This window comes from Oncorhynchus kisutch, linkage group LG27 (assembly GCF_002021735.2).
Source record: "Oncorhynchus kisutch isolate 150728-3 linkage group LG27, Okis_V2, whole genome shotgun sequence".
Taxonomy (NCBI): Eukaryota; Metazoa; Chordata; class Actinopteri; order Salmoniformes; family Salmonidae; genus Oncorhynchus; species Oncorhynchus kisutch.
In genome coordinates, this window is record NC_034200.2 from 32,535,780 (window position 1) to 32,553,851 (window position 18,072).

At 42.5% G+C, this 18,072-nt stretch overlaps 1 protein-coding gene across 4 annotated transcripts; it reads right to left on the reverse strand.

Annotated features, from left to right (window-relative positions):
- Positions 1 to 56: 56 nt before the first annotated feature.
- Positions 57 to 17,186, reverse strand: LOC109872198 (metal-response element-binding transcription factor 2). 4 transcript variants are annotated; one of them, XM_020463341.2, is made up of 15 exons: positions 16,982 to 17,186; positions 16,168 to 16,384; positions 15,974 to 16,055; positions 13,477 to 13,572; positions 12,917 to 13,014; positions 11,745 to 11,869; positions 11,526 to 11,621; positions 11,349 to 11,417; positions 10,939 to 11,062; positions 6,545 to 6,612; positions 6,294 to 6,467; positions 4,361 to 4,469; positions 4,197 to 4,240; positions 4,003 to 4,110; positions 57 to 2,907 (listed from the first exon to the last, which is right to left on the reverse strand). In XM_020463341.2, exons 1-15 carry the CDS (start codon positions 16,984 to 16,986, stop codon positions 2,535 to 2,537), a joined length of 1,788 nt encoding a protein of 595 aa, XP_020318930.2. In that variant the 5' UTR covers positions 16,987 to 17,186; the 3' UTR covers positions 57 to 2,534. The 4 variants fall into 4 exon arrangements, with proteins under 4 accessions (XP_020318930.2, XP_020318931.2, XP_031662479.1 ...); XM_020463342.2 differs by having other exon boundaries at positions 4,003 to 4,107; positions 16,982 to 17,180; XM_031806619.1 differs by lacking the exon at positions 16,982 to 17,186 and adding an exon at positions 16,660 to 16,927.
- Between the last annotated feature and the right edge of the window lie 886 nt (positions 17,187 to 18,072).

Sequence of the window (18,072 nt, forward strand, 5' to 3'; positions counted from 1 at the left end):
AAAAAAAAAAAAAAAAAAGTGCCAATGTGAAGAAAATAAATAAATAATGATATCAGTAGGCTTTTAGATATTTATTATTCGGCTGAAGAAGCCTGCCCAAAGCCAGTAGAAAACATAAAGATCCAGGGGTCTAACACTGGAACAACATACACACACACACACAAGCATTTCACTACACCCGCAATAACATTTGCTAAATGTGTATGTGACCAATAAAGTTTGATACAGAAGAAAAGCTTAAAATAACTTTTAAATAAAGAGGTATCAACGTCAAGACCCAACTCCACTGCCTCAAGGGGAAAATGGCATTATCTGAGAATAACAAAACACATCCAACAGCAAGAGGAATTAACTGCTTGAACTCTTACAATGAAGCTGGGGGGGGGGGGGGGGGGGTGAACCTAACCCCTCAGAGGTGAAGGGAACTAAATATAAAAAATAAAAAAACACTTCATGAGATAAGTGGAAGATCATGTTTTCAGATGAACTAAGACATTTGTGACCCTGTAGCATAATGGACTGAACTGCAGCTTTTTGAAAACAACCAGTCACAGAGGAATAACTAAATGAATGCTACATTTTTTTTTTTTAAATGAACTTCAATGAAATACTGACACCACAGAAAATGTTCCAATGTTCCATCAATAACATGTTATATTCCAAATCTTTGAGTACATCATACATAGAGTAAAGTTGCTGAGCATATCCTGAGTGGGTTCTAGGTGAGCTTGGCTGTACCAGCAGACGTCTGGCTAAGTGCACAGTTCTGAGTAAAAGGTGAAATAAATAGCACCTGAAATAAAAATCAAAAAGGCCAGAGTCAGAAGAAACCAAAATATTGTTGTGGTTTGTTGCTGATGCCAATCTTGCAGTCAAGTGATTGAAATACAAAAACAATTGTCTTTCGAGACGTATGTTGCATAGGCGGCTTTAAGAACTGAAATCAGTTTTATTTGTTTAAAAAGGTCCATGAGATTTTTGCATTCAATGTTCGCACTGATCAAAGTCATAAAATATAACCGCACAGAAGGAAGAAAATTAAGGAACAAAGTCCTTTTTAAGAGGTTCATAAATGTAACTGTAGATATCTAGAAGTACAATGATTGCATATTTTTTAAAATGCAGATCTTCAGAACATACAGTGGGGCAAAAAAGTATTTAGTCAGCCACCAATTGTGCAACTTATTTTCCACCATAATTTGCAAATAAATTCATTAAATAAATTCACTACAATGTGATTTTCTGGATTTTTTTTCTAATTTTGTCTGTCATAGTTGAAGTGTACCTATGATGAAAATTACAGGCCTCTCTCATCTTTTTAAGTGGGAGAACTTGCACAATTGGTGGCTGACTAAATACTTTTTTGCCCCACTGTATATTGTAAAACACAAGTAAAAACGTGGGTACATTACTCAACCTTTCAAATGTAACAAGGCCTAACGGTACCAGTTACCACATACACATGAATTCAGTCACTAACGTTCTTTCACACAAGCTCAGCCCTCAAAGCAAATTCTACCAGTAATTAATAATGCATTAGAAAAAGTCTGAGTAAAACCTTGACATAGTGTAGATTTGGACTAGAACACAGTGAAATTAATACTATTCATAGTGAGATGATTTGCAGAACATTAGAGGCTAGAGGTTACACGCTTTCAGCTGCCAAAGACAGAAAAGAGAAACTTCATATCTCTAAGTGATTTTATGAGCCTGGGTACAACGGGTTCAGGAGAATTGCTGAGAACAGGCTGAACTTGATACAGTATGTGCAATCAAATCCAAATCGTAAAAAAATTAACTGTCTCACTAGACACTCGAGGCATAAAAATGTAGAAAAGTAAAGATATATAATAATTCATAATAAACAATAATAATAAACGGGTTTGCAGCAGCACAACATCATCTCTGTTGTTTGAGTCCCTCTCGAACATCAACTACTCGCAAACACTTCCAACATATCAGGTCAGGTGCAAAGACACTCAAACACCATTCACACCCCCTACCTAGCCACTCCAAACACCATTCACACCCCCTACCTAGCCACTCCAAACACCATTCACACCCCCTACCTAGCCACTCTACTAAACACCATTCATTTTACATTCTGCCAAAGCTGATCTCTTAACCTCTTCAGTTTACAAAACCGAAACAGATCTCAAACACAAAAGACAAGTCACAGAAAGACCATATCACTGGAGCATATCAATGGAAACGCAAGCGCCGTTCCAGACTGGGCAACACAACATTAAGCAGAGGGGGCGTGGTGTATGGCCAATATACCCACGGCTAAGGGCGGTCATTAGGCTGTTCATATACCACAAACCCCCGAGGTGCCTTATTGCTATTATAAACTGGTTACCAATGTAGTTAGAGCAGTAAAAATAAATGTGTCATACCCGTGGTATACGGTCTGATATACCACAGCTTTCAGCCAATCAGCATTCAGAACATTGTGTTAAAATGCTTTATAAACGCTGTATAAACATGTTAAGCGCTACGTATGTGTAATAAACTACGTAAGCGCTATGACAAGTTTAGGAGGCAGTGACGCCCTCCCACTCCACCAGGTATTGAACCTTGCCGTCCAGGGTGACCCGGCGAGCTAGGATGCGGTACTTCTCCCCGCACTCCAGGCGGCCTGCCACCCCAAAGTAGCTACTGATTGAGCTCTTCAGGTGGGACAGCTGACCACCTTGGCCCAGCCCGTGCACTATGTCCGTGGAGTGGAGCCCCGGCAGGGGGTTGGGGGGCTCTGGGAGGTGGTGGGGGTCTGGCTGGTGAGGAGGGGGGATCTCAGGGTTGGGGGGCTGGAGGGGGGCCCGACGTGGCCGGCCCCGTCTCCTCTTCATTGGGGGCTGGGCGATGGGCCAGTGGCGACCCGTGAACGTCTTACTGGAGCTACACAAGCTGGGGAGGAATAGGGAAGAGAAAGAGCGAGAGGCGAGAGAGAGAATTAGTGAGGTTGAGCACTGATGTTGGGCTATTAGGTCTGGCTCGCAGTCAGCGTTCCAATTCATCCCAAAGGTGTTTGATGTGGTTGAGGTCAGGGCTCTGTGCAGGGCAGTCAAGTTCTTCCACACTGATAGACAAATCATTTCTGTGTGGACCTCGCTTTGTGCACAGGGGCACCGACATGCTGAAACATGAAAGGGCCTTCCCAAAAACTGTTGTCAAAGTTGGAAGTACAGAATAGTCTAGAATGTCACTATGCGGTAGGATTTCCCTTCACTGTAACTAAGGAGCCTAGCAGGAACAATGAAAAAAATAGGCCCAGTCCATTATTCCTCCTCCACCAAACTTCATAGTTGGCTAAATGCACTGGGGCAGGTAGCGTTATCCTGGCATCCACCAAAACCAGATTCGTCTGTCGGACTGCCAGATGGTGAAGCTTGATTCATCACTCCTGAGAAGGCGTTTCCACTGCTCCAGATTCCAATGGTGGCGAGCTTACGCCACTCCAACCGACGCTTGGCAACGCACATGGTGATCTTAGGCTTGTGTGAGGCTGCTCAGCCATGGAAACCTATTTCATGAAGCTCCCAACAAACAGTTATTGTGCTGGTGTTGCTTCAAGAGGCAGTACAGAACTCGGAAGTGAGTGTTGCAACTGAGCACAGACCATTTTTACCCGCTTCATCACATGGCGGTCCCGTTCTGTGAGCTTGTATGGCCTACTACTTCGCAGCTAAGACGTTGCTGCTCCAAGACATTTCCACTTCACAATAACAGCACTTACAGTTGACCGGGGCATCTCTAGCAGGATAGAAATATGACAAACTGACTTGTTGGACAGGTGGCATGCTATGACGGTGCCACGTTGAAAGTCACTGAGCTCTTCAGTACAGGCCATTCTACTGCCAATGCTTGTCTATGTAGATTGCATGGCTGCATCTCGATTTTATACACATGTCAGCAGCGGGCATGGCTGAAATAGCCAAATCAACTAATTTGAAGGGATGTGTCCGCATACTTGGTGTACCATAATGCTATTGTAGAATGTACCTGGACTGTCTGGAGAGGCTATTTGAGGTAGTTTCAGTGGTGCGGACGGCACTGATGGATTCCATCTCGGAGGTACTGGACGAGGGAAGAGATCTGTCACTCCTGCTGCTGGGAGTAAAGAAGAACACCACCATTCAACAGTTTCACAAACTGAGCAAAATTTTCACAAATTACATTTTTGAGGGATAGCTGACCTTCTTAAGGACTGGATATCCAGAGGTGGTGGTGGCTTCATATCCTTCAGGGGGGATAAAGAGGTATTACACATCTCAATGGATGAACAACATACCTCTAAAAATGTTTTAACTTTGGGTAAAGGTGTTAACGTTGATCAATAGAAGTAGTATTAAACACACACCTGGGCCAAGAGTTCACTGGAGCAACTTCGCTTGGCCAGAGTCGCCAGGGAGTGACCTCCCTGTTTCTTCATCTTCTTGGCCTTCTTCACCACGCCATTGGTTACTTCACTGGAACAACCAGATTCACACCGTCAAATTGAGTCATCATAGTTTACTGAAAAGGATAATTCTCTTTGCTGGTCTCTTATCTTACCAGTCAACTTCAGGCTAACCAAACCCAACCAAAAGTACGGCGATAAAAACCAAAACAGTCTTACCAGGATACAGTGGGGCAAGAAAGTATTTAGTCAGCCACCAATTGTGCAAGTTCTCCCACTTAAAAAGATGAGAGGCCTGTAATTTTCATCATAGGTACACTTCAACTATGACAGACAAAATGAGAAAATAAATCCAGAAAATCACATTGTAGGATTTTTAATGAATTTATTTGTAAATTATGGTGGAAAATAAGTATTTGGTCAATAACAAAAGTTCATCTCAATACTTTGTTATTTACCCTTTGTTGGCAATGACAGAGGTCAAACGTTTTCTGTAAGTCTTCACAAGGTTTTCACACTGTTGCTGGTATTTTGGCCCATTCCTCCATGCAGATCTCCTATAGAGCAGTGATGTTTTGGGGCTGTTGTTGGGCAACACGGACTTTCAACTCCCTCCAAAGATTTTCTATGGGGTTGAGATCTGGAGACTGGCTAGGCCACTCCAGGACCTTGAAATGCTTCTTACGAAGCCACTCCTTCGTTGCCCGGGCGGTGTGTTTGGGATCATTGTCATGCTGAAAGACCCAGCCACGTTTCATCTTCAATGCCCTTGATGATGGAAGGAGATTTTCACTCAAAATCTCACGATACATGGCCCCATTCATTCTTTCCTTTACACGGATCAGTCGTCCTGGTCCCTTTGCAGAAAAACAGCCCCAAAGCATGATGTTTCCACCCCCATGCTTCACAGCAGGTATGGTGTTCTTTGGATGCAACTCAGCATTCTTTGTCCTCCAAACACGACGAGTTGAGGTTTTACCAAAAAGTTATATTTTGGTTTCATCTGACCATATGACATTCTCCCAATCTTCTTCTGGATCATCCAACTGCTCTCTAGCAAACTTCAGACGGGCCTGGACATGTACTGGCTTAAGCAGGGGGACACGTCTGGCACTGCAGGATTTGAGTCCCTGGCGGCGTAGTGTGTTACTGATGGTAGGCTTTGTTACTTTGGTCCCAGCTCTCTGCAGGTCATTCACCAGGTCCCCCCGTGTGGTTCTGGGATTTTTGCTCACCGTTCTTGTGATCATTTTGACCCCACGGGGTGAGATCTTGCGTGGAGCCCCAGATCGTGGGAGATTATCAGTGTTCTTGTATGTCTTCCATTTCCTAATAATTGCTCCCACAGTTGATTTCTTCAAATCAGACTCAGTCTTCAAGCCTGGTGCAGGTCTACAATTTTGTTTCTGGTGTCCTTTGACAGCTCTTTGGTCTTGGCCATAGTGGAGTTTGGAGTGTGACTGTTTGAGGTTGTGGACAGGTGTCTTTTATACTGATAACAAGTTCAAACAGGTGCCATTAATACAGGTAACGAGTGGAGGACAGAGGAGCCTCTTAAAGAAGTTACAGGTCTGTGAGAGCCAGAAATCTTGCTTGTTTGTAGGTGACCAAATACTTTTTTTTCACCATTTGCAAATAAATTCATTAAAAATCCAAACAATGTGATTTTCTGTAATTCTTCCCCTCATTTTGTCTGTCATATTTGAAGTGTACCTATGATGAAAATTACAGGCCTCTCTCATATTTTTAAGTGGGAGAACTTGCACAATTGGTGGCTGACTAAATACTTTTTTGCCCCACTGTTTTTAGCATGCAAAAAAAAAGTGTTTTTAAATTAGTATGTTTTTTAAAATGAGTTTCTCATAACATAATTTAGTAGAAACTTGAGATCCACCTTGTGTTGGTAAGAGGCTTGATAGCCTTCCTGCCTTTGATCTTGATCTCGTTGGAGGCCCTCTCTGGCTCCCCTCTATTGGCCAGCAGGTCAGAGCTCTGGGGACCCGGAGGAAAACGGATCCTCAGCCCAAAGAGGTGCTTCTTCTTCTTGATCTCCTTCCCTGACATGAACCTAAGAGAGATGGACAAATGAGGGTGGATTTGTATGCTAACATTACAGAAATCATAAGGTCAGAGAGAGTTACTCACATGCTGTGGTTGCTATTCAGTGCTTCCAAAATACTTTCATATCGGTCCGACTGAGGAGTGGCTGAAAGCTGGATTTGGAAAAAATGAAAGAGTCAGATTTAATTTAGTGTTAAAATGTCATATACTGCTGTATCAAATAAAATAAACTCAACAAAAATATAAAAACGCAACATGTAAAGTGTTGGTCCCATGTTTCATGAGGTGAAATAAAAGATACCAGAAATGTTCCAGATGCAAAAAAAAGCTTATTTCTCTAAAATGTTGTGCAGAAATGTGATTACATCCCTGTTAATGACCATTTCTCCTTTGCCAAGATAATCCCTCAACCTGACAGGTGTGGTATATCAAGAAGATGATTAAACGGCATGATCATTACACCGGTGCACCTTGTGCTGGGGACAATAAAATGTCACTCAAATGTTCAGTTTTGTCACACAACACAATGCCACAGATGTCTCAAGTTGAGGGAGGGTACAATTGGCATGCCGACTGCAGGAATGTCCACCAGAGCTGTTGCCAGAGAACTAAATGTTAATTTCCCTACCATAAGCTGCCTCCAACGTCATTTTAGAGAACTTGGCAGATTGTCCAACTGGCCTTACAATCGCAGACCATGTGTAACTCCGCCAGCCCATGACCTCCACATCGTCTGAGACAAGCCACCCGGACAGCTGATGAAACTGAGTAGTATTTCTGTTTGCAATAAAGCCCTTTTGTGGGGAAAAAAGAACTGATTCTGATTGCCTGGGCCTGGCTCCCCATTTATTTATTTTGGTTTTCCATTAAAACGATAAGAAAAGTGTAAAGAGGCTGAACAATATTTTGGGTCTCACGGTGTGTCTTTCAGATGGTTAAGCAATGCACCTGTACTACAATTTTTGTACCTCAATTCCAGCTTGCACATTTTTTCCATTTAACTTGTCAAAGTACTGTACTTCCATACAGGACTTTGCTGCTGTCGCTTGCCTTTGGTCAGAGCGTTGGGCCAGTAACTGGAAGGTTGCTGGATCAAATCCTCGAACTGACAAGGTAAAAATCTGTCGTTCTGCCCCTGAGCAAGGCAGTTAACCCACTGTTCCCCAGGTGCCGAAGACGTGGGTGTCTTTTAACTTCTTAAGGTTTAGGGGTTAGCATTTTCACTTTTGGATAAATAGCGTGCCCGATTTAAACTTCCTGCTACTCATGCCAAGAATATAAGATATGCATATTATTAGAAGATTTGGATAGAAAACACTTGAAGTTTCTAAAACTGTTTGAATTATGTCTGTGAGTATAACAGAACCTAGCAGGCAAAACCCCGCAAAACCCAGAGGACTAACCGTTCAGAATTGTGTTTTGTTTTAGGTCTCTGTCTGTTCAGTGAATTCTCACTGGGAAACGGTATATCTTAGGAACTTGTTTTCAGTTCCTACCGCTTCCACTGGATGTCACCAGTCTTTGGAATTTGGCTGAGGTTATTCATTTGTGCAATGAAGAAGTACGGCCATCTAGGAACTGCGTAACACTGTTGAGAGTTGCGCAAGACTTGAAAAGTAGCTTGGTTTGTTGTCTTCCTGTATTGAACACAGATAGACCCGTCTTCAACTTGATTGATTATTAACGATAAAAATACCTAAAGTTGTATTACAAAAGTAGTTTGAAATGTTTTGGCAAAGTTTACAGGCAACTTTTGAAATATTTTGTAGTGACGTTGCGCAATTTGGAAGCTGTTTTTTTTTCTGGATCAAACGCGCCAAATAAATGGACATTTTGGATATATATGGACGGAATTAATCGAACAAAAGGACCATTTGTGATGTTTATGGGACATATTGGAGTGCCAACAAAAGAAGCTCGTCAAAGGTAAGGCGTGTTTTATATTTTATTTCTGTGTTTTGTGTCGAGCCTGCAGGGTTGAAATGTTCTCTCTTTTGTTTATGGAGGTGCTATCCTCAGATAATAGCATCGTTTGCTTTCGCATAAAAGCCTTTTTGAAATCTGACATGTTGGCTCGATTCACAATAAGAGTAGCTTTAATTTGCTATCTTGCATGTGTGATTTCATGAAAGTTTGATATTTATAGTAATTTATTTGAATTTGGCGCTCTGCATTTTCACTGGCTTTTGGCAAGGTTTCAGTAAGCATTTCAGTAAGCATTTCTCAACGGCTGGCCATGCTTTCCACCTGGCTATCCCGGCCAACATCTCAGCACCCCCTGCAGCAACTTGCCCAAGCCTCCCCCCGCTTCACCCAAATCCAGACAGCTGATGTTCTGAAAGAGCTGCAAAATCGGGATCTCTATAAAAATCAGCTGGGCTAAAAATGGTCTGCCGAAATTGTTGCGACCCCTATTTCTAGCCTATTCAACCTCTTTCGTGACGTCTGAGATCCCCAAAGATCGGAAAGCTGCCGCGGTCATCGCCATCTTCGAAGGCGGAAACACTCTAGACCCAAACTGTTATAGACCGAAATCTATCCTACCCTGCCTTCCTAAAGTCTTCGAAAGCCAAGTTAAACAGATCACCGACCATTTAGAATCCCACCGTACCTTCTCCACTATGCAATCTGGTTTCCGAGCTGGTCATGGGTGCACCTCAGCCACGCTCAAGTCCTAAACATTATCATAACCGCCATCGATAAAAGACATTACTGTGCAGCCGTCTTCATCGACCTTGCCAAGGCTTTCGACTCTGTCAATCACAAGCATTCTTGCTTTCGCCGAAAAGCCTTTGAAATCTGATATGTTGGCTCGATTCACAACAAGTGTAGCTTTAAATTTGCTATCTTGCATGTGTGATTTAATGAAAGTTTGATTTTTATAGTAATTTGTAGCCTTGGCTTCTCAAATGACTGCCTCGCCTGGTTCACCAACTACTTCTCTGATAGAGTTCAGTGTGTCTAATCTGAGGGCCTGTTGTCCCGACCTCTGGCAGTGTCTATGGGGGTACCACAGGGTTCAATTCTCGGGCTGACTCTTTTCTCTGTATATATCAATGATGTCGCTCTTGCTGCTGGTGATTCTGTGATCCACCTCTACACAGACGACACCATTCTGTATACATCTGGCCCTTCTTTGGGCACTGTAATAACAAACCTCCAAACGAGCTTCAATGCCATACAACACTCCCTTCCGTGGCCTCCAACTGCTGTTAAATGCAAGTAAAACTAAGTGCATGCACTTCAACCGATTGCTGCCTGCAACCTCCCGTCCGACTAGCATCACTACTCTGGACGATACTGACTTACAATATGTGGACAACTACAAATACCTAGGTGTCTGGTTAGACTGTAAACTCTCCTTCCAGGCTCACATTAAGCATCTCCAATCCAAAATTAAATCTAGAATTGGCTTCCTATTTCGCAACAAAGCATCCTTCACTCATGCTGCCAAACATACCCTCGTAAAACTGACTATCCTACTGGTCCTTGACTTCAGCGATGTCATTTCCAAAATAGCCTTCAACACTCTACTCAACAAATTGGATGTAGTCTATCACAGTGGCATCCGTTTTGTCACCAAAGCCCCATATACTACCCACCACTGCGACCTGTATGCTCTTGTTGGCTATATGCTCTCACTACATATTTGTTGCCAAACCAACTGGCTCCAGGGCATCTATAAGTCTATGCTAGGTAAAGCCCAGCCTTATCTCAGTTCACTGGTCACCATAGCAACACCCACCCGAAGCATGCGCTCCAGCAGGTATATTTCACTGGTCATCCCCAAAAACAACACTTCCTTCGGCCGCCTTTCCTTCCAGTTCTCTGCTGCCAATGACTGGAACGAACTGCAAAAATCACTGAAGCTGGAGTCTTATATATCCATTTTTATCTGTAAGCATCAGCTGTCAGAACAGCTTACCCATCTGTAAACAACATACCCAACTACCTCATCCCCATATTGTTACTTATCCTCTTGCTCTTTTGCACCCCAGTATCTCTACTTGCACATCATCATCTGTACATCACTCCAGTGTTCATGGTAAATTGTAATTGTTTTGCCTCTATGGCCTATTTATTGCCTTACCTACCTATTCTTCTACATTTGCACGCACTGTACATATATTTTTCTACTGTGTTATTGACTGTACGTTTGTTTATGTGTAACTCTGTGTTATTTTTGTCGCACTGCTTAGCTTCATCTTGGCCAGGTCGCAGTTGTAAATGAGAACTTGTTCTCAACTGGCCTACCTTGTTAAATAAAGGTGAAATAAATAAAACAAAAGGTCTTTATAGCCTATCATCTAGTTATGCTATAACACAGAAAATAATATGTTTGTGATAACGGCACTGTGATAATTTTTTAGGGGGGGAAACTATTTTTTTCTTGCCGTCAAGGATCACAATTTTGTTTAAACGTTTTAACGTTTAAACATTCACACCCCTATTCCCAACTGTGTCAAGCTTCGTCCTACCTCCCCGAGCTGCATTTGCTCCCAGTTGTCGTTGATGTAAGTCATCAGCTCCAGCTCAGAATCAAAGTACTTCTTCTTGTGAATCACACTCATGTTGTAGAGGCTCAGGTGTGCAACGTCCACCCTATTGGACAGAAACAAGGAAGGAAGCACAGAACAGCCACAAGTCAATGATTCAGTATGGGGATTGACGTGGAATAGAATAGCTTAATTTTGCCTAGAGGGAACTATGATAGACTGCTACTCCAGTTTCATCAAATAAATACACACACACACACTACTGTTAAACTGATTCAGTGTCATTGGGTTATCTTGTTTCCACCTGTTGAAGCAAACAATTGATCAACAGCTCGAGTGAATAACATCAATCCGTCTCGTACACCAATCAATTCGACACAAGTTTCTCTCACCATCTAAGAGGCAGTCGTTTGAGGTACTCTGGTTCACTACTGCAAACTGAGCAAATAAATAGATAGAACCTGATGAGAAAGAAGCACAAGAGTAGATTTATTTTCTTGCATGCCAAAGGTAGTCACTCGGCACATGTTTCCTGAGAGATGACTTATCATACGAGGCTTGTTTAGTACCTGTCTCCATAGAGCATGGGCGTCTTAAAACACTGGATACATGCCTCGTGGAACCACTGCTTACACCTGTTGCACTGCAGCATCTTCAGGTACCAGCTAAAGGAGAGAGGGGTTAAAACAGTGAGTGTGTGTGTGTGTGTGTGTGTGTGTGTGTGTGTGTGTGAGTGTGAGTGTGTGAGTGTGAGTGTGAGTGTGAGTGTGAGTGTGTGAGAGACTCACTCTCCAGGCCCTCCACAGTAGCAGTAACATTGCTGGATGTTGGTCTTGTGGCCCTGGTCCCAGGCCAGGTCCTCTAGGGAATAAGGTAGAGACTGCTTCAGCTCCTGCAGTGCTTTGGGACCCTTCTGTCAGAGAACACATACACCGGACTGTGAGCTCAATTTGGTTGGATCGTTCCCATTATTACTACAACCTTTTCACACAGTGGTTCTGTAATGTGAATATTATGTGTGTGTTCACTTTCCAGTGTTTTCATATTGCATTATGTTGTATTGTATTACAAACTGGGTGGTTCGAGCCCTGAATGCTTGTTTCCTGAAAACAGTAGTACATCAGACTGTATACCACGGGTATGACAAAACATGTATTTTTACTGCTCTAATTACATTGATAACTAGTTTATAATAGCAATAAAGCACCTCAGGTATTTGTGGTATATGGCTAATATACCACGGCTAAGTGCTTTATCCAGGCACTCAGCGTCGAGTCGTGCAGAGAACAGCCCTTAGCCGTGGTATATTGGCCATATACCACACCCCCTCGGACCTTATTGCTTAATTAGTGCATTTATTTTTGTGTACCTTGCATGCTGAACTCACTAAAGAGTAAATGGACAATATACACAGACAAAACATTAGGAACAGCGTCCTAATATTGCGTTGCACCCCCCTCTTTTGCCCTAAGAACAGCCTCAATTCGTCGGGGAATGGACTCTACAAGGTGTCGAAATCATTCCACAGGGATGATGGCCCACGTTGACTCCAATGCATTCCACAGTTGTGTCAAGTTGGCTGGATGTCCTTTGGGTGGCGGACCATTCTTGATACACATGGGAAGCTGTTGAGTGAAAAACCCAGCAGCGTTGCAGTTCTTGACAAACCGGTGCACCTGGCACCTACAACCACACCCCATTCAAAGGAACTTAAATATTTTGTCTTACCCATTCACCCTTTGAATGGCACACATACACAATCCATGTCTCAATTGTCTCAAGGCTTAAAAATCCTTCTTTAACCTGTCTCCACCCCTTCATCTACACTGATTAAAGTGGATTTAACAAGTGACATCAATAAGGGATCAAAGCTTTCACCTGGTCAGTCTGTCATGGAAAGAGCAGGTGTTCCTAATGTTTTGTACACTCAGTGTTAGTAATAATATAGTATCGTAAGTACCTCTGTTGTGGCGAACACACACTCCCTACAGAGCCACTTCTCATCGGTGTCGATCAGGCTGGAGTCGATGATGGGTGAGTGGCAGAGCTGGTGGTATCCTGAAAGGTAAAGACGGGTCACAGTTAAGAGAGAATTACTATTGTATCAATACATTTTTCCAGAGGTGGGACCTCTAATGACTAGATAGCAAACAAGGAATCCTTAAATGGGATAAGAACCTACAAACATCTGGCCCAAAGCATAATTTCCCAACCTTGTCTTTGCGCTACAGGAAGAAGAAGTTACATTTTGACCAGAGGCGGAACCCTCTTGACAACGCGTCGCTTCACTTGAAATTAGCATAAAGTTTTTCCACCCCTCTGTTAGCAGGGCTTCACCCTCCCACCATTTCTCTGCATGTCCTCATTGAAAATTAACGGGGGCGGAACATCTCTTGCCGAATTCGTTGTTGGTGAAAATCCACTCTTGGGATGGTGATTAAGCCCAACCTTGTCCACATTGTTATGATGGTGATTAAGCCCTACCCTGTCCACATTGTTAGGAAGGTGATTAAGCCCTACCTTGTCCACACTTGTCGCAGATGACAATCTCGTTGGGATCCTCTGAGCACTCATCCTGGCATATTGTGCAGACCATGTCCTCTCCTCCCTCGTCCCCTAAAAAAAACACAGGTGGGATGGGTCATTCCTCTAGATCAGGGTTTCCTAAACTCGGTCCTGAGGCCCCTCCTGGGTGCATATTTAGTTTTTTGACATAGCGCTACACAGCTGATTAAAATAATCAAAGCTTGATGATGAATTGGTTATTTGAGTCAGGGTGCTAGGGAAAAAAACTAAACGTGCACATGTGGGGGGGGGGGGGGGGAGAGACCAAGTTTGGGGAACTCTGCTCTAAACGACAGAGAATGATCAACAACGCATAACAGTTAACTTTTGTACTTTATAATGACAAACAAAGGTGCGAGACCATGGTGGGAAGTCTCCATTTCACCAATGTGATGTGTGCACAGTGCTATATGCAGTCCTGTCTCCACAAACCTATGCCCATGTGCTACCAACCCAACATAATCAAACAAGATATGCTATTTTCACCCAAAGTTGACTGAAAAAGGAATCTGTCATTCATATCCAGCCCAAAGAGGGAGGGACCCTTTTTTGAAGTGGATGTCATTTAATATAGAAGTTAAACACTTTTATTTATTTTTTGCAACACCTGCAACCTCACAAAATAAAATGGCGTAGTCTAGCATGCTAACCACACCACTCCCGTCTCGTGCGCTGCAAAATAATGCATGTTATTCAATCATTGCACCCACACTGCTCGCGCGTGTCTGCGTAGCAAGGTGCTAAAATATAACTTGGTTCTATTTGTGACGCTTGACGCACTGCAAGTCCCACCTCCTCATTGGTTTTCAGGAGCATATACCCACGTGGGTGATTGAAAGATGAACTGAGGTCCACACTCCAGTCCAGTCGGTGGTGCACCTTAAAGTTGGTTGCCAAACGCCATATAAAGTCCAAAGAAGAAGCCTGAAGGAGGAGCGATTACTAGAAACAAACTTTTACCCTTTTATCTATGGATTAATTGTCGGAGAAGACCTAGTGCATTTAAGGTAAAATAACAACCCAATGTTTATATCCCAGGACAAATTTTCTAGCAACAACAAGCTAGCTAGCTAAATTGCCATAAATGTCTCATGCTTTTCGACCTGTCCCCAAATTAATATAGTTGGTTCAGAGTTTGTTTTGATATTTCAACCTGCGTGTCCTAATCGTGTCTGGTGTAGGTGGACAAAATGGCGATGGCGGACGCAGAGTCTGGTCAGAGTGTAAGCATCAGTGTAGGTAGCCCATCTGTATATAGCCCATCTATCTACCTCATTCCCATACTGTATTTATTTATTTAGCTCCTTTTGCACCACAGTATCTCTACTTGCACATCCATCTTTTGCACATCTGCCATTCCAGTGTTTAATTGCCATATTGTAATTACTTCACCACCATGGCCTATTTATTGCCTTAACTCCCTTATTTGACCTAATTTGCACTCACTGTATATAGACTTTGTTTTCTTTTTTCTACTGTATTATTGACTATATGTTTTGTTCATTCCATGTGTAACTCTGTGTTGTTGTATGTGTCGAACTGCTATGCTTTATCTTGGCCAGGTCACAGTGGCAAATCAGAACTTGTTCTCAACTAGCCTACCTGGTTAAATAAAGGTGTTCTCAACTAGCCTACCTGGTTAAATAAAGGCGAGAAAAAAAATCTGTGCAAAGGCCATAGAATATGAACTTTATAACTTTAGGTGACTTTAGTTGAGAGGCCCAACTTAAATTAATTCCTACTCAAATACAACTGGGGGTGCCATTTGAGCTTCAACATAACACAATCACATTTTCTGCCACTTAGAATAAATATGATTGTCCAATTCCAATATGTCCAACATCAGTCATGAGTCATCACTAAAAATAGGTGCTAATAGATGACAATTAATTTCTAGGCCCCTCCCTGAAGTGGGACTCATTAACATGTATAAAATTAACATTGTATGAACACAGTAGTAACACGGGCTGAGGAGTGCCTTCCCTATGCTTGTCTGTGGGGAATTTACAGTTGGTGTAGGAGATTCTGTGGTCTGTTAACTGTCAGGAACAAATTACAAAAGATAAACCAGGAGGAGATTGAAGAAATCTCAACCAAGGATATCAAGACAAGCGGAGATAGAATGACTGAGGGCAAGCCTAACGGAATGAATATACACATTTAACTGAAACTGTACATCCTGGAGAAGAAATTATACTTTCTGAAAGCAAAATTTTAAGGATTCTGCCCACGGTCTATTGGCAGTATCTATGGAGAATATAGAAAGGCGTGTATTTTTACTAGCAGACGGCTTTTTTCTTTAGAGTGTAATAGACACATATTACACAGATATCCAACAAGATGAAAGTTCAACATACTATCAAGCAAGCATAAAACAGTCCATCGCATTGACTATCAAAAATATGACTGGAACTTGACATGGCAGCATGTCTTGTGTAGAAGAACTACTTGCCTGTCTGAATGTCCTTCCACAGAACCCAGGACTTGGACCGATCTTCAAAGACAACAAAGCAGCGGTGCTTGTCCTTATTTATCTGAGTGAGAAAAAAAATATCAAGATCCTTTAATGCAAAATGACATAAGATGTGTCTGAAATTGCATTTACACCAAATTGAAACTTTCCACCTAGTAACTACAGGTGCTTACCTTTGTGATAGTCCCCAAATAAAACAGCCCATCCGACCATCGGGCTAAGACCTCTTGTCCCTCGTCAAACTTGTTGCCGAGCTTGGTGTCCGTGTCCCCTCCATGTCTATCCTCGGTAGAGTGGACGCTGGTCAGGGACACTGGCGTCTTGCACTGCTGCCGAAGGGAAGGTGCTTTCTGCTGGTGGACCGGCAAGCGCTCTAATGCCGTTGAGTCTCTGTCATATTGGAAGAGAGAGGTGAATTAATTCCTACATCGTCCACCCCCCAAAAAAATAGGGGTCACTGTCAAGCGTTCATTGTATTGAAGCTACAGGCCAATTGAGTCTCACCAAAGCAGCAGATCTGAGACACATATTAAAAGGGGATTATTTCAATGGGAACACTGGAAAGCCAAATCACATTTTTTAAGTAACAGTAGCAAGTCATGCACGCTTCTCAATATACAATTGTCTAGAATTTGACAGGTTGCGTCAACTCAGCTGTCAAGTACCTCAACATACTAGATATCTGTGAGAAAATGAATAGTCTTGGGGTGTTTAGAGCCCTATCCCACTCTCTGCACCGTCACTTTTTTCCTTTTGTTCGTGGGCTAGTTTGCTAGCTAGCTGTCTGGACATTTGCATCCGGGCTGAAATAATGAATTGACACTATTAACTTATACGTTTTCAGTTCAATGGCTAGCTGGATACATCATGTATGCAATTTGTCTTAGCAGTTGTCTACAGGCACAGGTTTCGAGCTATAACAGACGGAATTATTCTGGAGCGCACCCTCAGCGAATAACATGTTATTTTGATAAGTTTGCGAGCTACCTCATTCGGTCAGTTAGGAGGGTCAAAATGCCATATATATTGAAATACTCGGTCGTAACCGGTGATTGGGGTCTTGTCCAAATATCGGTAAATCTCTTTGAAATGCTCCTCTCAAAATATGACACAATATAAATTTTGTTTAGAAAATAACAAACGGGTCATTCTCCCCTAATACATTCGCCATTTTTATTTCCCGCTGATATGGGAGTGCATTGTGGGAAGCGCTCGGTCAACCATGGCAGAAAGGGAGGCCCTACTCGGCGGGAAATTTGTTTCCCTCCAGCAGTTAGTGTTGTTTCGCCCACCAAGCAAGGAGTTTTTGTATGGAGGTCAATGAGAGTGTCGAATTTGGTTAACAACAAAAACATGTATGTCTTATTTGCTACGTGATATTTATTTGATCCAATAGAAGGTTCATAATGCTGATATAAGTAGGGAAGGTGACATCCCGGAAACTTAAAGAAAAAACACTTTATTATCGGAGACGTCTCGAGATGGCTATGCATGTTCATTAAATGAGGCTTGTAGCATAGCTTCACTCTCCACTGAATACAGGCAGTTGATGTCAACAACCCCCATCGAATATTTAAAAAAGGACAACAATAATGAGATGTATCCATTACAGGGGATGAGATGTATCCACCAATCAAAAGAAAGGATAAGGCGGGAGCGAGACAGCCAGCACTGCCGCTTTGTGGACAATGACTCCCATTGTAAAGGCAGAGACATGTATCTTGGCACTATATCAATCATCTTTGACCCACTAGATACATTTGAAAATGAAGACAGGGCACTTTTCCACCCACGACCCACTTAACAATATATATGTTTTACTGTCAGAACTTGTCCAAGTATTATGATCTACACTTATTGTTTAGTCCCACCTAGACTGCATATCCAGCTTGTGAGCACACAACTAAATTCTAGTGTGCATAGTGGACATGGCAACCTACTATTCTGGGATACTTTTGAAGTATAGCTGTAGTAGACTAGCCTATAGTTATTCATATTTGTAATATTATTTTAATTCCAATCAAATATATGAATTAATCAACCGTCCACTTGTCGGCGCTATAGTGAACCATGCACCA